Below are 23,847 nucleotides of genomic sequence, written 5' to 3' on the forward strand. Positions count from 1 at the left end.
CGTGCCAATAATACTGTCAATCATCCATTCAGATTGATCCCAAATCAAACATTCCCCTGCAACCGCAGCAGATGTAACACCTGTGTTTACACCTCCGAGAAGTTTGAGGGGGGATCTTATAGAAACGTACAAAATTCTTAAGGGGTTGGACAGGCTAGATGCAGGAAGATTGTTCCCGGTGTTGGGGAAGTCCAGAACAAGGGGTCACAGTTTAAGGATAAGGGGGAAGTCTTTTAGGACCGAGATGAGAAAGTTCTTTTTCACACAGAGAGTGGTGAATCTGTGGAATTCTCTGCCACAGAAGGTAGTTGAGGCCAGTTCATTAGCTATATTTAAGAGGGAGTTAGATTTGGCCCTTGTGGCTAAAGGGATCAGGGGGTATGGAGAGAAGGCAGGTACAGGATACTGAGTTGGATGATCAGCCATGATCATATTGAATGGCGGTGCAGGCTCGAAGGGCCGAATGGCCTACTCCTGCACCTATTTTCTATATTTCTATGTTTCCTCCTTCCACGGCCCCCAGCAGTCCTTCCAGGTGAGACAAAGGTTCACCTGCATCTCCACTCACCTCATCTACAGCATACAGGTGTTCCTTATGAGGAAAGATTGGAAAGACAGGGCTTGTATTCACTGGAGTTTAGAAGAATGAGAGGGGATCTTATAGAGACGTATAAAATTATAAAAGGACTGGACAAGCTAGATGCAGGAAAAATGTTCCCAATGTTGGGGGAGTCCAGACCCAGGGGCCACAGTCTAAGGGACCATTTAAAACTGCCCAGAGTTGTGAATTTGTGGAATTCTCTGCCACAGAGGGCAATGGAGGCCAATTCACTGGATAAATTTAAAAGAGAGTTAGATAGAGCTCTAGGGGCTAGCGGAATCATAGAAACATAGAAACATAGAAAATAGGTGCAGGAGTAGGCCATTCGGCCCTTCGAGCCTGCACCGCCATTCAATATGATCATGGCTGATCATTCAGCTCAGTAGCCTGTACCTGCCTTCTCTCCATACCCCCTGATCCCTTTAGCAAAAAGGGCCACATCTAACTCCCTCTTAAATATAGCCAATGAACTGGCCTCAACTACCTTCTGTGGCAGAGGACATGGGGAGAAGGCAGGCACGGGTTACTGATTGTGGATGATCAGCCATGATCACAATGAATGGCTGTGCTGGCTCAAAGGGCCGAATGGCCTCCTCCTGCACCTATTGCCTATGTTTCTATGATGCAGCCCCCCGTACATTGCCGACACCAAGGGTTGGTTTCTAATCGCTTTAACTCCCCTTCCCAATCCCACACTGACCTTTCTGTCCTGGGTCTCCTCCATTGCCATCTCTCAATCTAAACAAACTAAACTAAAAGGCGGTCACGGTGGAGCAGCGGCAGAGTTGCCGCCTTACAGCGAATGCAGCGCCGGAGACTCGGGTTCGATCCTGACTACAGGCGCCGTCTGTACTGAGTTTGTACGTTCTCCCCGTGACCTGCGTGGGTTTTCTCCGAGATCTTCGGTTTCCTCCCACACTCCAAAGACGTGCAGGTAGTAGGTTAATTGAATGGGTAAATGTAAAAATTGTCCCTAGTGTGTGTAGGATAGTGTTAATGTGCGGGGATCGCTGGGCAGCGCGGGCTCGGTGGGCCGAAGGGCCTGTTTCCGCGCTGTATCTCTAAATCTAAATCACCTTTAGAGATACAGCGTGGAAACAAGCCCTTTGGCCCAAACCGTCCTCGCCGACCAGCGAGCCCATACACGAGCACTATCCTACACACTAGGGACAATTTACAGGAGCCCAATTAACCTACAAACCTGTACGTCTTTGGAGTGTGGGAGGAAACGGGAGCACCCGGAGAAAACCCACGCGGTCACAAACTCCATAGTCAGCACCTGAGGTCAGGATGGAACACGGGTCTCTGGCGCTGTGAGGCAGCAACTCTACTGTTGAGCCCAAAGGGTGGGATTGTAATACAGTAAGAACAATGACTTTATAATTAGAGGCGGAAATTAGCCAAAAAGATATTTAGATTCAAAACTGGGTATGAAACAAAAAGTGTAGCCAGATTTAAAAAAATATATATCTAGTGAACTGAGGACATCTATGGACACGAGCAGGGATATCAATCCCTTCAAAACATACAGACTGAATGTTGCATAAGAAAATAACTGCAGATGCTGGTACAAATTGAAGGTATTTATTCACAAAATGCTGGAGTAACTCAGCGGGTCAGGCAGCATCTCAGGAGAGAAGGAATGGGTGACGTTTCGGGTCGAGACCCTTCTTCAGACTGATGTCAGGGGGGCGGGACAAAGGAAGGATATAGATGGAGACAGGAAGATAGAGGGAGATCTGGGAAGGGGGAGGGAATGTTGCATAATCATTGAACTCACCCGCACATGCAAAGTGCAACACTCCCCAGTACACTCCGTCCGATTCAGACTGCAACACAGAAAACAATTTTTAATGTATAAAAATGCACATTCATTGCTCTGTAGCTCCCCCTCATGGGGGATCTAGGTCTAGTTTAGTTTAGTTTAGTTTAGAGATACAGCGTGGAAACAGGCCCTTCGGCTCACCGGGTCCGCGCCGACCAGCGATCCCCGCACACTAACACTATCCTACACACACTAGGGACAATTTTTACATTTACCAAGCCAACTAACCTACAAACCTGCACGTCTTTGGAGTGTGGGAGGAAACCGAAGATCTTGGAGAAAACCCACGCAGGTCACGGAGAGAACGTACAAACTCCGTTCAGACGGCGCCTGTGGATGGAAGCCGGGTCTCCAGCGCTGCAATTGCTGTAAGGCAGCAACTCTACCGCTGCACCACCTAGTTTAGTTAGTTTAGTTCATGGTCACGTGTAACGAGGTTGTGTGCTGATAGTCAGCCGATAGACTACACGTGATTACAATCAAGCCGCCCACAGGGTGCAGATACTGTACATGGTAAAGGGAATGACGTTTAGTGGAAGATAAAGTCCAGGAGAGTCCGATTAAAGATAGTCCGAGGGTCTTCAATGAGATAGATAGTAGCTCAGGACCACTCTCTGGTTGGTGATAAATCAGAGGTTGATGCAAACTCTATGATAACATCATAGAAGTAATTAGAAACAACGAACTGCGGGTGCTGGATTACCAAGGAAAGACACAAAGTGCTGGAGTAACTCAGTGGGTCACGAAGCATCTCTGGACGAAAAAGGATGAGTGATGTTTCGGCTTGTGACGTCAAGGTCTGAAGAAGGGTCCTGAAACGTCACCTATCCATGTTCTCCAGAGATGCTGCCTGACCCGCTGAGTTACTCCAACACTCTGTGAAACGTCACCTATGTTCTCCAGAGATGCTGCCTGACCCGCTGAGTTACTCGAGCACTCTGTGAAACGTCAACTATCCATGTTCTCTACAGATAAAGCCTGACCTGCTGAGTTACTCCAGCACTCTGTGAAACGTCACCTATCTATGTTCTCCACAGATGCTGCCTGACCCACTGAGTTACTCCAGCACTCTGTGAAACGTCACCTATCCATGTTCTCCACAGATGCTGCCTGACCCGCTGAGTTACTGCATCACTCTGTGGTTTTTACGATATAACGGTGCTTCTGCACACTTCAGTGGATGAGGAAACACTCTGCACATTACTATTCCCTCTTTCTTTCCTTGCAAATAAATGCCCCAGTTCCATCACACAGAACTGAGCAGACAGAGACACTCAAGCATTGTAGGGATCTTCAGAAGATCATCAGATCATAAGCGATAGGAGTAGAATTAGGCCATTGGGCCCATCAAGTCCACTCCACCATTCAATCATGGCTGATCTATCTCTCCCTCCGAGCCCCATTTTAGTTTAGTTCAGAGATACAGCACGGAAACAGGCCCTTCGGCCCACCCAGTCCGTGCCAACCAGCGATTCCCGCACATCAACACTATCCTACGCACACTAGGGACAATTTACACCAAGCCAATTAACTTACATACCTGTACGTCTTTGGAGCGTGGGAGGCAACCAAAAATCTCAGAGAAAGCCCACACGGTCACGGGGAGAACGTACAAACCCCGTACAGACAGCACCCGTAGTCGGGATGGAACCCGGGTCTCCGGCGCTGCAAGTGCTAAGGCAGCAACTCTACCGCTGCGCCACCGTGCCACCCGAAGGCATTCCCCTGGGAAAGAATGGTGAACAAGTTTCTCACTTGCACCATGGGACATTAGTAAGCAATTGCCGAGACTCGGTAATTCTCATAGGAGCAGTGTAGCACAAAAAGTTTTGAATTTATAGATCTGAATCTCACATTATAAATTCATAAGGTCATATGTGATAGGAGCAGAATTAGGCCATTCAGCCCATCGCGTCTACTCTGCCTAAGGGCCAGGACAAATCGACTCAAGAACAGTTTCTTTCCCTGGGCAATAAGAACAGTGAACGGAAGCACATGATTCGGCTACTATCATTTTCAAAAAAGAAACTTTCTTTTAAGAATTTTTAAGTGTTTAACCCACTCATTATTTATTAGGATTTTAAATCGGTTTTTATATGATACTGGCATTTGTTGTGTCTGTGCAATTGTCTCTGCACTGTCGCACTGTTATCAGTTGTAGCATTTCTAATTTCGTTGTACCTTGTGTACAATGACAATAAAGGTATATTATTATTATTATTCAATCATGGCTGATCTATCTCTCCCTCCTAACCCCATTCTCCTGCCTTCTCCCCATAACCCCCGACACCCGCACTAATCAAGAATCTGTCTATCTCTGCCTTAAAAATATCCACTGACTTGGCCTCCACAGCCTTCTGCGGCAAAGAATTCCACAGATTCACCGCCCTCTGACTAAAGAAATTCCTCCTCATCCCCTTTCTAAAGGAACGTCCTTTAAATCTGAGGCTGTGACCTCTGGTCCTAGACTCTCCCACTAGTGGGATTATGGGGAGAAAGCCGGAATGGGGTACTGAATTTTGGATGATCAGCCATGATCATATTGAATGGCGGTGCTGGCTCAAAGGGCCCAATTAGCCTACTCCTGCACCTATTTTTCTACGTTAGTGGAAACATCCTCTCCACATCCACTCTATCCAAGCCTTTCGCTATTTGGTACGTTTCAATGAGGTCCCCCCTCGTCCTTCTAAACTCCAGCGAGTACAGGCCCAGTGCCGTCGAAAATGCACAAATAATTGTGAGCCGTGGGTTTTAAGTCCTGATTACAAACATTTGGTTTGAAATAGTCTGTAATTAGCACCTAAGTGTCCGGGCTCCCGGCTGTCCAAAGTAACAAGATACTGCTTCTCTTGTGTTAATCCCCTACACACTGTACTCTGGTCATGTGGAGAGAGCAGATTAAAAATACATGACAGATACCACTGCAAAACCACAAAGCAATTACTTCAGACTGCATGGATATTAATATTAATATATTGCCAATTAAGCTCAACCATTCTTACCTCAGATTACCAAATACGATTTAAGTCATCAGTCAAAGGAATTGTGTTCATTGGAATAACATTGCTAAGAAGTTTAGTTTAGTTTCGAAATACGGCGCATTCAGCCCACCGAGTCCACGCCGGCCAGCAATCACCACGTACGTACACAAGCACTATCCTACACACTAGGGACAACTTTTATCAAAGCCAAATTAACCTACAAACCTGTTCATCTTTGGGGAATGGGAGGAAACGGTGGCGCAGCGGTAGAACAGCGCCGGACACTCAGGTTCGATCCCGACTACGGGCGCCGTCTGTAAGGAGTTTGTACGTTCTCCCCGTGACCCGCGTGGGTTTTCTCCGAGATCTTCGGTTTCCTCCCACACTCCAAAGACGTGCAGGTATGTAGTTTAATTGGCTCTCTCTCTCTCTCCCTCTCTCCCTCTCTCCCTCTCTCCCTCTCTCCCTCTCTCCCTCTCTCCCTCTCTCCCTCTCTCCCTCTCTCCCTCCCTCCCTCCCTCTCTCTCTCTCTCTCTCCCCGGAGAAAACCCACGGGGGTCACGGTACAAACTCCGTGCAGACAGCACCCGCAGTCAGGATGGAACACGGGTCTCTGGAACTGTGAGGCAGCAACTCTACCTCTGTGCCACCCCAACATTCAGTGACACTTTCTGCATAGTTTTCACCTCTTGGGTATCACTGGGTATATTTCATCACTGGGTATATTTAAACATTGTCTGCATAAAATTTGAATTATTCTTTACGAATTGTGAATCTGTGGAATTCATTGCCACAGACGACTGCGGAGGCCAAGTCATTGGGTATTTTTAAAGCAGAGATTGACTGATTCTTGATTGGTGCGGGTTTCAAATGCTTATGGGGAGAACGGGGTTGAGAGGGAGAGATAGATCAGCCATGATTGAATGGCGGAGTGGACTCGATGGGCTGAATGGCCTCATTCTGCTCCTGGGTCCTATGAACTATTGAATGGCATGCACCATTGGATAAGAGTTTGCGACTGATCAGTGTCCAGCTGATTCATCATATGCGACTCGTTGAGAGATTGGATTGAAATCCTTCCAATACCTGGTGATGTTAGGCCGCACAGAGATGCAGCTGCTGCCTCACAGCATCACAGACCTGGCCTTGGGTGCTGTCTGTTGTGGACTACGCACGTTCTCCCTGGGACTGCGTGGGTTTCCTCTTGGTGCTCCGGTTTCCTTCCACATCCCAATAATGTGCAGGTTGGTAATTACCAAGATCAATGGCTTCCAACCCAATTTGTAGAGGTGGGTGGGGGTTTAATGTGTACAGATTTAGATTTAGAGATACAGCGCGGAAACAGGCCCTTCGGCCCACCGAGTCCGCGCCGCCCAGCGATCCCCGCACACTAACACTATCCTACACCCACTAGGGACAATTTTTACATTTACCCAGTCAATTAACCTACATACCTGTACGTCTTTGGAGTGTGGGAGGAAACCGAAGATCTCGGAGAAAACCCAAGCTGGTCACGGAGAGAACGTACAAACTCCGTACAGACGGCACCCGTAGTCAGGATGGAACCTGAGTCTCCGGCGCTGCATTCGCTGTAAGGCAGCAACTCTACCGCTGCGCTACCGTACCGCCGACAGATTGCATGTCGCGCGTGCACATTGCCACCCTGAAAGTACTACACACCAATATATCTGCAGGATGACCTATCTCCCACACTCCAATACGTCTGTAACAAATACAAATGTGCCATTTCCTTTTAAAATTGGAATTTTAGGAATAAAGGCGTAGACTATTTTCTAAATGGGGAGAGAATCCCGAAATAGGAGGTGCAAAGGGACTTGGGAATACTAGTGCAGGATTCCCAACAAGTTAATTTGCAAGTCGAATCGGTAGTAAATAAGGCGAATGCAATGCTAGCATTTATTTTGAGAATACGAGAATATAAAAACAGGGACGTACTGCTGAGACTCAAAACGGCGCTGGTCAGGCCGCATTTGGAGTATTGAGAGTTTTGGGCTCCCATGTCTGACGAAGGATGTGTTGGCTCTGGAGAGGGTCCAGAGGAGGTTTACGAGAATGAACCCAGGAATGAGTGGGTTACAGAATACAGAATACAGAGCTTTATTTGTCATTCGGTACCGAGGTACCGAACGAAATTACGTTACCAGCAGTCACACAAAAAAAAGAGACACAAGACACACAACCCCAACACAAACATCCATCACAGTGACTCCAAACACCCCCTCACTGTGATGGAGGCAACAAAACTTCCGCTCTCTTCCCCACGCCCAAGTCCCCGCGGCCGAGCCGCACCGGGCGCTGAAACATCCCGCGGCCGAGCCGGGCGATGGAAGGCCCCGCGGCCGTACCGTGCGCAGCTAAGTCCCGCGGCCGAGCCGCGCCGGGCGATGGAAGGCCCCGTGGCCGAGCCGCACCAGCGATGTAAAGTCCCGCGGCCGAGCCGCACCAGCGATGTAAAGTCCCGCGGCCGAGCCGCGCCGGGCGATGTTAGGTCCCGCGGCCGAGCCGCGCCGGGCGATGGAAGGCCCAGCGGCCGAGCCGCACCAGCGATGTAAAGTCCCGCGGCCGAGCCGCGCCGGGCGATGGACGGCCCCGTGGCCGAGCTGCACCGGGCGCTGAACCGTCCCGCGGCCGTACCGGGCGATGGAAGGCCCCGTGGCCGAGCCGCACCAGGCACTGTTAAGTCCAGCGGCCGAGCCACACCGGGCGATGGAAGGCCCCGTGGGCGATGGAAGGCCCCGCGTTTTAAATTTTTTTTTTTAGCGCAAACGGAGATACGACTCGGAAAGGGTCGCATCTCCGTTGAGGAAGAGATTTTTTAAAAGGTTTCCCCCACCCCCCACATATACACAGCTAAAGATAGGCTATTTCATACATCTAACACTAACAAATAGACAAAGAAAGAAGAAAGACAAACAGACTGCCGGCGAGCCGCAGCTGCAGGGCAGCGCCGCCACTTCCGCCTCTAACCTACGATAGAAAAATATGATAGGCTTGTATACACTGGAATTTAGAAGGATGAGAGGAGATCTTATCGAAACGTATAAGATTATTAAGGGGTTGGACACGTTAGAGGCAGGAAACATGTTCCCAATGTTGGGGGAGTCCAGAACAAGGGGCCACAGTTTAAGAATAAGGGGTAGGCCATTTAGAACGGAGATGAGGAAAAACTTTTTCAGTCAGAGAGTTGTGAATCTGTGGAATTCTCTGCCTCAGAAGGCAGTGGAGGCCAATTCTCTGAATGCATTCAAGAGAGAGCTGGATAGAGCTCTTAAGGATAGCGGGGTCAGGGGGTATGGGGAGAAGGCAGGAACGGGATACTGATTAAGAATGATCAGCCATGATCACATTGAATGGCGGTGCTGGCTCGAAGAGCCGAATGGCCTCCTCCTGCACCTACTGTCTGTTGTCTAAAAAATAGGTGCAGGAGTAGGCCATTCCGCCCTTTGAGCCAGCACCGCCATTCAATGTGATCATGGATGATATGATCATCCTAAATCAGTACCCCGTTCCTGCTTTCTCCCCTTGATTCCCTTAGCCCTAAGAGTTAAATCTAACTCTCTCTTGAAAACAAAGTTTGACGGCACTGGGCCTGCACTTGCCGGAGTTTAGAAAGATGAGTGGGGGACCGCAGTAAAGCTTACCGAATTGTGAAAGGCCTGGATGGAGTGTATGTGGAGAGGATGTTTCCACCAGTGGGAGAGTCTTGGACTAGAGGGCACAACCTCAGAATTAAAGGGCATTCCTTTAGGAAGGAGATGAGGGGGGATTTCTTTAGTCAGAGGGTGGTGAATCTGTGGAATTCATTGCCACAGAAAGCTGTGAAGGCCGTCAATGGATATTTTTAAGGCAGAGATAGATAAATTCTTGATTAGTACGGGTGTCAGGGGTTATGGGGAGAAGGCAGGAGAATGGGGTTAGGAGGGAGAGATAGATCAGCCTTGATTGAATGGCGGAGTAGACTCGATGGGCCGAATGGCCTAATTCAGCTCCGATCACTTATGAACTTATGAAAATCATAGCACTAGCACACAGCTCAAAACGCCACAGTGATACATTGTTCGATGGGAACACATCTGCACATTTTAATACATATGCCGACTAGGTAAAATAGTGCCGAGAACCGACACAATTACTGACCTCAATGATGGTCAACAACAAGGCAGCAGAAGCTGTGAAAATCATCAGCGTGCTAAAAGGAAAGGAAGCAAAAGAACAAATTAGCAAATTTCAATTGCGGTTACGTATAATTGAAAGAACATCAAACATAGTGATGTACAGCAAGGGACAGGCCATGTAGCGTGCTGTGTCTGCCGAACATGATACCAAGATAAATTAATCTCATTCATTCATGTTCAAGATCCCCCTGAATCCCGACATGTTTCAGTCTCTTCTAGGGGTTGCCAACTAATCTCACTCCCAAATAAGGGACAAAAGGTGACGTCACCGCCCGCGACCCACGTGACCTCACCCAGCCAGCGGCAAAGTACTCCCGCTCCACCAACGGCGGCCGCCCGGGCCGGGAGGCGGGTTGCTACGCAATCTCTGTTAGGCGGCACCCGGGCCTCCGCACCTACATATTCCGCGCATACAGCGTCCGGGCCTACAGCGTCCGGGCCTACAGCGCCTCCCCGGGCCTACAGCGTCCGGGCCTGCAGCGTCCGGGCCTGCAGCGTCCGGGCCTGCAGCGTCCGGGCCTGCAGCGTCCGGGCCTGCAGCGTCCGGGCCTACAGCGCCCAGGCCTACAGTGCCCGAGCCTACAGCGCCCCCCGGGCCTAATACAGGACAAGGGCGGTCCAGTACGGGACAAACCAATTTAGCCCAAAATACAGGATGTCCCGGCTAATACGGGACAGTTGGCAACCCTGGTCTCTTCGTGTTTAGACATAGAACATAGAACAGTGCAACATAGGAACAGGCCCATCAGCCGACAATATCTGTGCCAAACATAAGTAATCTCCTCTGCCTGCACATGATCCATATCCCTCCACTCCCTACATGTCCACGGGTCTATCTAAAAGCCTCCTAAACTCCATCATCGCATCTGCCTCCACCACCAGCCCTGGCAGTGCGTTCAAGGCCCCTCCCACTCTCTGTGTTAAAAACCTGTTTCCACACATCTTTAAACACTGCCCTCTCACCTTCAATCTACCTCTGCTCTTTGATATTTCCACTTTGAGAAAACAGGTTCTGTCTAACCTATCCAAAGATGCTAGCCTGTCTTTGCTAACAGACAAGCAACTTAGGAAGTTTCTTGGAGTAGACTTCGGTACAATCTTTTATGGTATAATTAAATGTACTTGAGCTCTGTCGGACTGTTTCTCAGGTGGCGACACGGTGGCACAGCGGTAGAGTTGCTGCCTTACAGCGAATGCAGTGCCGGAGACTCAGGTTTGATCCTGACTACGGGCGCCGTCTGTACGGAGTTTGTACGTTCTCCCCGTGACCTGCGTGGATTTTCTCCGAGATCTTCGGTTTTCTCCCACACTCCATAGACGTACAGGTATGTAGGTTAATTGGCTGGGCAAATGTAAAAAAAAAATTGTCCCTAGTGTGTGTAGGATAGTGTTAATGTGTGGGGATCGCTGGGCGGCGTGGACCCGGTGGGCCGAAGGGCCTGTTTCCGCGCTGTATCTCTAAATCTAAATCTAAAAAAAAATCTACAAGCATCAGATTTAGTCTTCCCCACCTGGTCATAGTGTTTGTTATGGAAGTCTTTACAATGATCATTTTCTGTCCTTAACCCAAAGCACAAGACGAGCCCTGGTGGCCTGCCATTCAACGTGTTGGTCAAACCTATCCTTCTATAACTGCCCAAATTGCAATACTTCGCATTTCGCTGTATTAAACTCCATTAACCATTCCTCAGCTCACCTGTCCAACCGATCAAGATATTGCTGCAATTTTTGACAGCCATCTTCGCTAACTACACCATACCTTAGTGCCATCTACAAACTTAGCATCTGGTGAATTTAGTTTTAGTTTAGAGATACAGCGCAGAAAGAAGCCCTTCGGCCTACCAAGTCTGTGCCGACCAGCGAACCCCCGTACACTAGTTTTATCCTACACACTAGGGACAGATACAGAGAAGTGTGAGGTGTTGAATTTTGGGACGTCGAACAAGGGCAGGACCTACACAGTAAATGGCAGGCCTCTGGGTTGTGTTGTAGAGCAGAGGGATCTAGGAGTACAAGTGCAAGGTTCCTTAAAGGTCGAGTCTGACCATAAGGTAAGGTGGTCAAAAAGGCTTTTGGCACATTGGCCCTCATCAGTCAGAGTATTGAGTATAGAAGTTGGGAGGTCATGTTGCAGTTGTATAAGACGTTGGTGAGACCGCATTTAGAATATTGTGTTCAGTTCTGGGCACCATGTTATAGGAAAGATATTGTCAAGTTTGAAGGATGTTGCCAGGACTAGAGGATGTTGCCAGGACTAGAGGGTGTGAGCTATAGGGAGAGGTTGAGTAGGCTGGGTCTCTATTCCGTGGAGCGTAGGAGGATGAGGGGAGATAGACAATAGACAATAGGTGCAGGAGGAGGCCATTCGGCCCTTCGAGCCAGCACTGCCATTCAATGTGATCATGGCTGATCATTCTCAATCGTATCCCGTTCCTCCCTTCTCCCCATACCCCCTGACTCCGCTATCCTTAAGAGCTCTATCTAGCTCTCTCTTGAATGCATTCAGAGAATTGGCCTCCACTGCCTTCTGAGGCAGAGAATTCCACAGATTTACAACTCTCTGAATCAAAATGTTTTTCCTCATCTCAGTTCTAAATGGATCTTTTGAGGTGTACAAAATCATGAGCGGAATAGATCGGGTAGATGCACAGAGTCTTTTACCCACAGTAGGGGAATCGAGGACCAGAGGACATAGGTTCAAGGTGAAGCGGAAAAGATTTAATAGGAATCCGAGGGTAACTTTTTCACAAAGGGGATGGTGGGTGTATGGAACAAGCTGCCAGAGGAGGTCGTTGAGGCTGAGACTATCCCATCGTTTAAGAAACAGTTAGACAGGTACATGGACAGGACAGGTTTGGAGGGACATGGACCAAGCGCAGGCAAGTGGGACTAGGATAGCTGGGACAATGTACCCTAGGAGGCGGGTTGGGCCGAAAGGCCTGTTTCCACACTGTATCAATCTATAACTCTATGACAATTTACAGAGGCCAATTAACCTTTAAACCTGCACACTTTTGGGATGTGGGAGGAAACCAGAGCTCCCAGAGAAAACCCACGCAGATCCTAGGGAGAACGTTCAAGCTGCATTCTTCAGCACTCAGGCTCGTAACCGGGTCTCTGGTGCTCTGAGGTGGCAACTCTACCGCTGCGGCACCGTGCCGCCCAAGTTCAAATTATTTGAATGGCAAAATATTAACAATGGAACAGAAACAAAATTACCTGTTGATTTCAGTGCAAGACAGCTTCTGTGTGTAAAAGAGACAATTTGTAATTACAACAATGTAAATAAAACCGCATATGCAGAAATTAAAAACAGACAATAGACAATAGGTGCAGGAGGAGGCCATTCGGCCCTTCGAGCCAGCACCGCCATTCAATGTGATCATGGCTGATCATTCTTAATCAGTACCCCGTTCCTGCCTTCTCCCCATACCCCCTGACTCCGCTATCCTTAAGAGCTCTATCTAGCTCTTTCTGGAATGTATTCAGAGAATTGGCCTCCACTGCCTTCTGAGGCAGAGAATTCCACAGATTCACAACTCTCTGACTGAAAAAGTTTTTCCTCATCTCCGTTCTAAATGGCCTACCCCTTATTCTTAAACCGTGGCCCCTGGTTCTGGACTCCCACAACATTGGGAACATGTTTCCTGCCTCTAACGTGTCCAACCCCTTAATAATCTTATATGTTTCGATAAGATCCCCTCTCATCCTTCTAAATTCCAGTGTATACAAGCCTAGCCGCTCCAGTCTTTGAACATATGACAGTCCCGCCATTCCGGGAATTAACCTAGTAAACCTACGCTGCACGCCCTCAATAGCAAGAATATCCTTCCTCAAATTTGGAGACCAAAACTGCACACAGTACTCCAGGTGCGGTCTCACTAGGGCCCTGTACAACTGCAGAAGGATCTCTTTGCTCCTATACTCAACTCCTCTTGTTATAAACTTCAACCTCAGGAGGAAAATTAACTCTCCATGCCAATGGTGACGCTGATGCTACAGTACTATCTAATCTAATGTGTCTGGAGAAGGGTCTCAACACAAAACTTATAGAAACATATAAAATGGATCTTATACAAACACATAAAATTCTAAAGGGATTGTACAGGCTAGATGCAGGAAAAATGTTCCAGATGTTGGGGGAGTCCAGAACCAGGGGTCACAGTTTAAGGATAAGGGGTCGGCCATTTAGGACTGAGATGAGAATCTGTGGAATTCTCTGCCACAGAAGACAGTGGAGGCCATTTCACTGTGTTTTCAAGAGAGTTAGATGTAGCTCTTAGGGTTAACGGAATCAAGGGATATGAGGAAAAAGCAGGAACGAGGTAATGATTTTGGATGATCAGCGATGATCATATTGAATGGCGGTGCTGGCTCGACGGTCCGAATGGCCTACTCCCGCACCTATTTTCTGTGTTTCTGTGAAACGTCACCTATTCCTTCTCTCCAGAGGTGCTGCCTCCAGTTACTCCAGCATTTTGTAAATATCTAATCTAAACCCATTTCCTCACTGTTTCCAACTATTGCTTTATGTTTGCTTTCAGCTTCTGACCACCATCTATCTCACTGGAGACCTTCAATTGGACTTTACCTTGCACTAAACGTTATTCCCTTTACCCTCTATGTGTACAATGTGGATGGCTTGATTATAATCATGTAGTCTGTTTGTTGACTGGATAGCACGCAACAAGGTTTCCTCTGTATCTCGGTATACGTGACGATAATAAACTAAACCAAGTACCTCAGTCTGAACTCAGTCTGAAGAAGGGTCTCGACCCGAAACGTCACCCATTCCTTCTCTCCCGAGATGCTGCCTGACCTGCTGAGTTACTCCAGCATTTTGTGAATAAATACCTTCGATTTGTACCAGCATCTGCAGTTATTTTCTTAAACTAAGTAAGAATATAATTTCAGGACAAGGCACAGCTGAGTTACTCCAACTTTTTATGTCATCCTTCCTCGGATAAGGGGCACACAATTGCTCACAATACTCCAAATGCGGCCTGACCAGCGCCTTATCGAGCCTCAGCTCTATTGTGATTGTGTGGTTTCCGAGATGGCTGATAACCTTCTTCTTTTGTGTCCATCATCTATGTTTCAAATGTTGACATCACTGTCATCGTCCGTCCTGAAAAGGGCACAAGCTTCCGGCGACCATCAGTGGGAGCCATCACTTGTACAATAGATGATGGTGGTAGCAGAATTAGCTCGGGACACTTCCAGTTTCCAGCCCCGCGATGTGGAAGCTTCTGCTATGGGGCCGGCTGATAATGATGTGTAGGAAAGAACTGCAGATGCTGCTTTAAATTGAAGATAGACACAAAGTGCTGGAGTAACTCAGACCCTTCAGCATTTTATGGCTGATAATGATAGATTCTACATTGGTGGATACGGGCTACTTGATGGGGCAAGTAGGCCTGGACTGTTTTGGAGATTAGTTTATTTCTTCCGGGTGCTCCGGTTTCCTCCCACACTCCAAAGACGTGCAGGTTTGTAGGTTAATTGGTTTCGGTAAATATTGTAAATTGTCCCTAGTGTGTGTGTGCGGGGATCGCTGGTCGGCGCGGACTCGGTGGGCCGAAGGGCCAGTTTCCTCGCTGTATCTCTAAAGTAAAACTAAAACTAATACCGGGCAAGTGCTTCATTATCTTGAAGGATCATGGGGGCACAGATTCCAACATGGTTGTGGTAACATTACAATTTTATTTAAGGGAGACTTTACAAGTAACTTTGCATGATTTATTATGACCAACTGGTAATCTCTTGCTGTGGGGGAGTTTAAAATATTTTGGCTGTTTCGAAAGTCAATTGTCAGGATGTAAGCCACATTGCTTGTCTACTGAACTGAACTAGTGCATGTGTAACCAGAGTCTCGATACTGGGAACATTGACTTTGATAAATCCACAAGCACCCACCATCCTCTGAATGAAAAAGTTGCTTATTAAATCTTATGCTCCCATTAAATCTCTATAACAAGAGTTGAACAGTTTATCTTTAATCAGCACACTCTTGAAATACAAAAGAGCTTTCAGTCAGGAATTAAAAGTTCAACATTACAAAACGATCTAATATATTAGGGGAGGGTGGTGGATAATAAAAAACCGAGTTATAATCCATTGAAAATGAAGTTGACTTTTTTGGTCTTTCAATAGACAATAGATGCAGGAGTAGGCCATTCGGCCCTTCGAGCCAGCACCACCATTCAATGTGATCATGGCAGATCATTCTCAATCAGTACCCCGTTCCTGCCTTCTCCCCATACCTCCTGACTCCGCTATGCTTAAGAGCTCTATCTAGCTCTTTCTTGAAAGCATCCAGAGAATTGGCCTCCACTGCCTTCAGAGGCAGAGAATTCCACAGATTTACAACTCTCTGACTGAAAAAGCTTTTCCTCATCTCCGTTCTAAATGGCCTACCCCTTATTCTTAAACTGAGGCCCCTGGTTCTGGGCTCCCCCAACATTGGGAACATGTTTCCTGCCTCTAACATGTCCAACCCCTTAATAATCATATGTTTCGATAAGATCCCCTCTCATTCTTCTAAATTCCAGTGTATACAAGCCTAGTCGCTCCAGTCTTTCAACATACGACAGTCCCGCCATTCCGGGAATTAACCTAGTAAACCTACGGTGCACGCCCTCAATAGCAAGAATATCCTTCCTCAAATTTGGAGACCAAAACTGCACACAGTACTCCAGGTGCGGTCTCACTAGGGCCCTGTACAACTGTAGAAGGACCTCTTTGCTCTTATACTCAACTACTCTTGTTATGAAGGCCAACATTCCATTGGCATTCTTCACTGCCTGTTGTACCTGCATGCTTCCTTTCAGTGACTGATGCACTAGGACACCCAGATCTCGTTATACGTCCCCTTTTCCTAACTTGACACCATTCAGATAATAATCTGCCTTCCTATTCTTACCATCAAAGTGGATAATCTCGCATTTATCCATATTAAACCGCATCTGCCATGCATCCGCCCACTCATACAACCTGTCCAAGTCACCCTGCAACCTCATAGCATCTTCCTCACAGTACACACTACCACCCAGCTTTGTATCATCTGCAAATTTGCTAATGGTACTTTTAATCCCTTCATCCAAGTCATTAATGTATATTGTAAATAGCTGCGGTCCCAGCACCGAGCCTTGCGGTACTCCACTAGTCACTGCCTGCCATTCTGAAAGGAACCCATTTATCCCCACTCCTTGCTTTCTGTCTGCCAACCAATTTTCTATCCATGTCAGCACCCTACCACCAATACCATGTGCTCTAATTTTGCCCACTAATCTCCTGTGAGACCTTGTCGAAGGCTTTCTGAAAGTCGAGGTATACCACATCCACCGGCTCTCCCCTGTCAATTTTCCTAGTTACATCCTCAAAGAATTCCAGATTAGTCAAGCATGATTTCCCCTTCGTAAATCCATGCTGACTCAGGACGATCCTGTTACTGCTATCCAAATGCTCCGCAATTTCGTCTTTTATAATTTCCTGTCCATTTGAAAGATTACAAATTACATCCTCACAATGCTACCATTTTTAATGAGTACCTCTTTTGTGACGATTTTCAGGGTAATGTTGCCAGCAACATCCGATGCCGTCTGAAGCAGGAAGAAGAATGGAATGGACTGGAAGACACAATAGCGATTAATGAAATGAGTCTGAAGAAGGGTCTCGACCCAAAAAGTCACCCATTCCTTCTCTCCAGAGATGCTGGCTGACCCGCTGTTACTCCAGCATTTTGTGTCTACCTTCGATTTAAACCAGCATCTGCAGTTATTTTCCTATAATGAAATAGACAATAGGTGCAGGAGTAGGCCATTCGGCCCTTCGAGCCAGCACAGCCATTCAATGTGATCATGGCTGATCATTCACAATCCGTACCCCGTTCCTGCCTTCTCCCCATACCCCGACTCCGCTATCTTTAAGAGCTCTATCTAGCTCTCTCTTGAAAGCATCCAGAAAATTGGCCTCCACTGCCTTCTGAGGCAGTGAATTCCACATATTTACAACTCTCTGACTGAAAAGGTTTTTCCTCATCTCCGTTCTAAATGGCCTACCCCTTATTCTTAAACTGTGGCCCCTGGTTCTGCACTCCCCCAACATTGGGAAATGATCAAAGTCATCATTGCCTGAATTCTACCAGCAAGTCTCAAAAGGCTAGTGAATAAATAAAAAATTCTAAACAAATAGAAAGTCAGCTCCATATTTAGTTTTGTTTACAATTGTCACATGTTCCAAGTACAGTGAAATGTTTTGTTTGATTGGTATACAATCAAACAAAAGACCGTACATGATTACAATCAAGTCGTCCACAGTGCGCAGATAAAGGATAAAAGGTACATTTAGTGCAAGATAAAGTCTGAACAAACATAATTCACAGGTCTCAAGGAGGTCAATGGGAGATCAGGACTACACTCTAGCTGGAGAGAGGACAGGTCAGTTGCCTGATAACAGCTGAAAATCTGGAGGTGTGCGTTTTCACACTTCTGTACCTCTTGCCCGATGGGAGAGGGGAGAAGAGGAAGTGACCGGGGTTGAACTGGTCCTTGATTATGCTGGTGGCCTTGCCGAGGCAACGTGAGGTGTAGATGGAGTCAGGCAGCATCTCGGGAGAGAAGGAATGGATGACATTTCGGGTCGAGACCCTTCTGCAGACTGGCGTCAGGGGAGGAGGCGGGACAAAGATAGGATGTAGTCGGAGACAGTAAGACGAGTGGAAGAACTGGGAAGGGGGAGGGGATAGAGAGGGAAAGCAGGGACTGTTTGAAGTTTTTTCCTACACATTTTGCCGCTCCACTGCAAATTCTCCTCAAGGTATGTCTTTTTTCCCACACATTAATTGAAGGGAGGTTGGTTTGCATGATGGTCTGAGCTACGTCCACAAGTCCCTGCAATGTCTTGCGGTCTTGCATGGAGCTGGTCCCAAACCAAGCTGTGACGCATCTCGGAAAAATGCTTCCAATATCGCCTCTGTGCAAGCCGGTGAGGGTTGTTAGGGACAGGCCGAACTTCCTCAGCCTTCTAATGAGAGGCGTTGGTGCATTTCCTTGGCCAGAGGTTTGATGTGGCAGCTCCAGGACAATTTGCAGGTGATTTACATTTGTATTTTAAATAGTGTAGAATAATTTTTCGTTGTGCGGCGGTCACGGTGGCGCAGCGGTAGAGTTGCCGCCTTGCAGCGAATGCAGCGCCGGAGACCCGGGTTCCATCCCGACTATGGGTGCTGTCTGTACGGAGTTTGTACCTTCTCCCCGTCACCTACGTGGGTTTTCTCCGAGATCTTCGATTTCCTCCCACACTCTAAAGACGTGCAGGTTTGTAGGTTAATTGGCTTGGTAAATGTAAAAATTGTCCCCAATGCGTGTAGGATAGTGTTAGTGTGCGGGGATCGCTGGTCGGCACGGACTCGGTTGGTAGGAAGGGCCTGTTTCCGCGCTGTATCTCTGTATCTCTTCATTTCAGAGAGATGTAAGTTTTAACCAACCCATTTCCAAACAATTCTTCACGATAAATAACTTTTATCCAGTGATTATAATTAATCATATAATTGTCCACACCATCACCCCTTCATCTCTATCCAGTTTGAAAATACAAGTTGTGAAAAGGACTTTAAATTTATTTGGGTAGTTTCACAAGTTCATAATAGTTCATACAGCTTCACATACCATTAAGGTACCTTAAGTAGGTCCGTGCTAGTTTTGTTTTAGGGCGGCACAATGACGCAGCAATAGAATTGCTACCTTACAGTGCCAGAGACTCGTGTTCCATCCTGACTATGGATACTATCTGTGAGGAATATGTATGCTCACCCTGTGATCACGTGGGGTTTCTCCGGGTGCACTGGTTTCCACCCACACTACAAAGACGTACAGGTTTGTAGGTCGACTTGGCTTTGGTAAAAATTGTAAATTGTAAATTGTCCCTCGTGTGTGTAGGATAGAAACATAGAAAAAAAAGTGCAGGAGGAGGCCATTCAGCCCTTCGAGCCAGCACTGCCATTCAATATGATCAAGGTTGATCATCTAAAATCAGTACCCAGTTCCTGCTTTTTTCCCCATATCCCTTGATTCCTTTAGCCCCAAGAGCTAAATCTAACTCCCTCTTGAAGTTAGTGCTAACGGGGATCGAACTACAGCCAAAACGGTACATGATAGCATGACAATTTTGGGCCCACCTTACTCACCATCATCGCTTTAATGAGAAAGCAAGTAGTTTTATTGAAATCGGTGTTAGTGTAGTGTAAGAAAATAACTGCAGATGCTGGTACAAATCGAAGGTATTTATTTCACAAAATGCTGGATTTACTCAGCGGGTCAGGCAGCATCTCAGGAGAGAAGGAATGGGTGACGTTTCGGGTGGAGACCCTCCTTCAGACGAGATGCTGCCTGACCTGCTGAGTTACTCCAGCATTTTGTGAAATAAATACCTTCGATTTGTACCAGCATCTGCAGTTATTTTCTTACACTACTGTGTGTGTGTGTGTGTGTGTGTGTGTGTGTGTGTGTGTGTATACACACTGAATGTTTGTTTCTCTCCCGTTCATCATATTGTTTACAATGTTTACATATTCTGTTGTGCTGCAGCAAGCAAGAATTTATTTGTTCTATCTGGGACACATGACAATAAAACACTCTTGACTTGGACCTCCACCTATTGGTATTTTTATGAATTGAAATACTGAAATAAGAATTTATAAAGTAGAGCAATAGGATTTGGACCAAGGGAATTCTGCAACGCTTTGGCCAGCCACTGCATTTTTACAGCGCTGACAATTTTAATCGCATTTTAATTTAAAACCCAGATGATCTGCCGGTTATGTCAGCAGTGAACAAATGGGGGAGCACGGCCAGATGCAAAACAGCTGGAAAGACAGAAAGCAAATACAGGTGCAACAAGATAAATTATTTTTACTTAAAATGTACCGGAGCTAATGGAAAAAAATGAAAAGACGAATATCTCAGTTAAAAACAGATTATATCAATGTTGCTGGCAAAACTCAACATGTTGAAATAATACAGGGAAAGTCAGGAGACACACTGTGTTTAATCATACACCTGACAATAGGAAATGAAAGTTGATCTTTTTCCAGAGATGCTATCTGACATTTGCTACTTTGGACAAAATATAATTTGTTTTCTTTTAATGAAAAAACCTCAATGCAAAAGCTAAATCCAAAATACATTGTTTACGCTTCAATTATCTCAACATCTCAACAATAATGGCTGACAAATCTGAAATCAATTGGAGGTAGACACAAAATGCTGGAGTAACTCAGCAGGTCAGGCAGCATCTCTGGAGAGAAGGAATGGGTGACGTTTCGGGTCGAGACCCTTCTTCAGACTGTGCGGGTCTCGACCCGAAATATCACCCATTCCTTCTCTCCAGAGATGCTGCCTGAGTTACACCAGCATTTTGTGACTACCTTCGATTTAAACCAGCATCTGCAGTTGCTTCCTACTGAAATCAATTGATATTGTTAAGGCTTCAACAAGAGAAAAGAACAGGTGTAGTAGTGGATCTCTTCGAGAGAGTGCAATTGAATGTAGATCATATTAGATGCACCTGCAATCTCAGATCTCTGCTGCTAGTTCCTTGGGATTCTATGCACCTAAAGAGAGAACCCTAAACCTAGCGCGGCATGGTGGCACAGCGGTAGAGTTGCTGCCTTACAGCAAATGCAGCGCCGGAGACCCGGGTTCGATTGTGACTAAGGGTGCTGTCTGAACGGAGTTTGTACGTTGACCTGCATGGGTTTTCTCCGAGATCTTCGGTTTCCTCCCACACTCCAAAGACATACAGGTTTGTAGGTTAATTGGCTTGGTAAATGTAAAAATTGTCCCTTGTGTGTGTGTGTGTGTAGGATAGTGTTAATGTGCGGGGATCGCTATGTGGCGCGGACCTGGTGGGCCGAAGGGCCTGTTTCCGCACTGCAACTCTAAACTAAACGAAGAATTAGTGCACTAAATTATGCAAAAAGTGCCTGTCACCATTGCCAGAATTTGATAGAGAGTTTTCCTGGATTAATTTTCAGCACGAATGAGGGGCTGGGGGATCTCGTTGAAACCTACCGAATAATGAAAGGCCTGGACATAGTGGATGCGGACAGGACGTTCTCATTCGTGGGGGAGTCTAGGATCAGAAAGCACAAACTCGCAATTAAAGCACGCATCTTTAGAATGGAGATGCAAAGGAATTTCTTCGTTTCCCATTGTTCCCTAAAATTCATGGCTGTGGAGGATCTTTCCAGTGGTGGGAGCGTCTAAAACCAGAGCACGCACCCTCAGAATAAAAGGACATATAGAAACATAGAAACATAGAAACTAGGTGCAGGAGGAGGCCATTTGGCCCTTCGAGCCAGCACCGCCATTCAACGTATCACAAAATGCTGGAGTAACTCAGCAGGTCAGGCAGCATCTGGGAGAGAGGGAACGCTAGCCCTAAGAGCTCTATCTAACTCTCTTTTGAATGCATCTAGTGAATTGGCCTCCACTGCCTTCTATGGCAGAGAATTCCACAGATTCTGGGTGAAAAAGTTTATCCTCATTTCAGGGTCTCAACCCGAAACGTCACCCATTCCCTCTCTCCTAGATGCTGCCTGACCTGCTGAGTTACTCCAGCATTTTGTGATACCTTCGATTTGTACCAGCATCTGCAGTTATTTTTCTACATCCTTTGATTCTGCTAGCCCTAAGAGTTCTATCTAACTCTCTTTTGAATGCATCCAGTGAATTGGCCTCCACTGCCTTCTGTGGCAGGGAATTCCACAAATTCACAACTCTAGGTGAAAAAGTTTATCCTCATCTCAGTTCTAAATGGCCTCCCCTTTATTCTTAAACTGTGGCCCCTAGTTCTGGACTCCCCCAACATTGGGAACATGTTTCCTGCATTTAGCTTGTCCAATCCATTAATAATTTTATATATTCCTCTAAGACCCCCTCTCATCCTTCTAAATTCCAGTGACTACAAGCCCAGTATTTTTAGAATGGAGCCGAGGAAGACGAGAGAGTGGTGAATCTGTGGAATTTATTGCCACAGATGGCGGTGGAGGCCGACTTTGAGCATTTTAAAAACGGAGATAGATAGGTTCTTGATTAGGAGAGGTGTCGGGGTTAATGGATAAAGACAGTAGAATGTAGTTGAGAGGGATAGATCAGCCATGATTGAATGGTCGAACGGCCTAATTCTGCTCCGATGTCTTATGATTACAGTAGATTTAAACATTCATAAATTGCATCAATGTGATATTCACGTCAACAGTTCCCAAAACGAAGAAACATCCTTACCAGTTTAGATAATGCCCGGGAACCAGCATAAATACTGCCAACAAATAACAAGACACCAGGCAACCAGGAAATCTTGGCAGACCTACCAAAGTGTAAATCACATCATTAATACAAAAAGTCAAATGTACCTGCTGCAATGCATTTAGACTTTAACTTTTTAAATCTAATATTGCCCAATCAATCTAAATGTTTATGAATCATATTGTTTCAGTTTCTACATTCACTAGCTCATAGTTATGGCAAATTTCCTCATTGTCTCTCCAAATAAACAGAAATACATCTTCGTATGATGATGGGAACTGCAGATGCTGACATCTTGTGTAAAACACAAAGTGCTGGAGTAACTCAGTTGGTTGGGCAGCATCTTTGGAGGGGACGAATAAGCAACGCTTTGGGTTGAGATCTTTCTTCAAACAGTCTGTAGAACGGTCCTAACTCGAAATGTTGCCTATTCATGTCCTCCAGAGATGCTGCCTGACCCACTGAGTTACTCCAGCACTTTGATTTCTACGGGCTGGGTAGCTAATGATATTTGAATTACAGGATTTATTTTTAATTTGTTTACAGAATGTGGACACCCTTCAGTAAGAGTTATTGCTAGGGACAGCTGTATGGGAGTGAAGTTAGAAACATAGAAAATAGGTGCAGAAGGAGGCCATTTGGCCCTTCGAGCCAGCACCGCCATTCATTGTGATCGTGGCTGATCATCCACAATCAGTAACCTGTGCCTGAATTCTCCCCATATCCCTTGATTCCACTAGTCCCTAGAGCTTAACATAAAACAGTACAGCACACGCACATGTCCTGCAGCCCAAATGTTGGTTGCTGGTCGACCAAGGAAGGCGAAGGCTGGAAGCCCAGCAGCCTAGGGCTTGCCTAAATCAGGCACCGCTCATAACAACTAGACTGGGCTTGGAATCAAGGGATATGGGGAGAAGGCAGGCACAGGTTACTGATT

General features: G+C 46.6%; 1 protein-coding gene across 1 annotated transcript in view; it reads right to left on the minus strand.

The window, feature by feature from the left end:
- The window catches only part of slc35d4 (solute carrier family 35 member D4), a 101,017-nt gene that overhangs the window by 69,376 nt on the left and 7,794 nt on the right, over positions 1–23,847 (minus strand). Inside the window, exons 4-8 of the mRNA XM_078398382.1 lie at positions 22,890–22,971; positions 17,154–17,231; positions 12,823–12,848; positions 9,566–9,617; positions 2,382–2,430 (exon numbers count right to left, since the gene is read on the minus strand). Of these exons, the coding sequence (XP_078254508.1) occupies positions 2,382–2,430; positions 9,566–9,617; positions 12,823–12,848; positions 17,154–17,231; positions 22,890–22,971 (287 nt within the window). The remainder of the gene's footprint in view (positions 1–2,381; positions 2,431–9,565; positions 9,618–12,822; positions 12,849–17,153; positions 17,232–22,889; positions 22,972–23,847) is intronic.

Source organism: Rhinoraja longicauda, chromosome 4, assembly GCF_053455715.1.
Source record: "Rhinoraja longicauda isolate Sanriku21f chromosome 4, sRhiLon1.1, whole genome shotgun sequence".
NCBI classification, from domain to species: domain Eukaryota; kingdom Metazoa; phylum Chordata; class Chondrichthyes; order Rajiformes; family Arhynchobatidae; genus Rhinoraja; species Rhinoraja longicauda.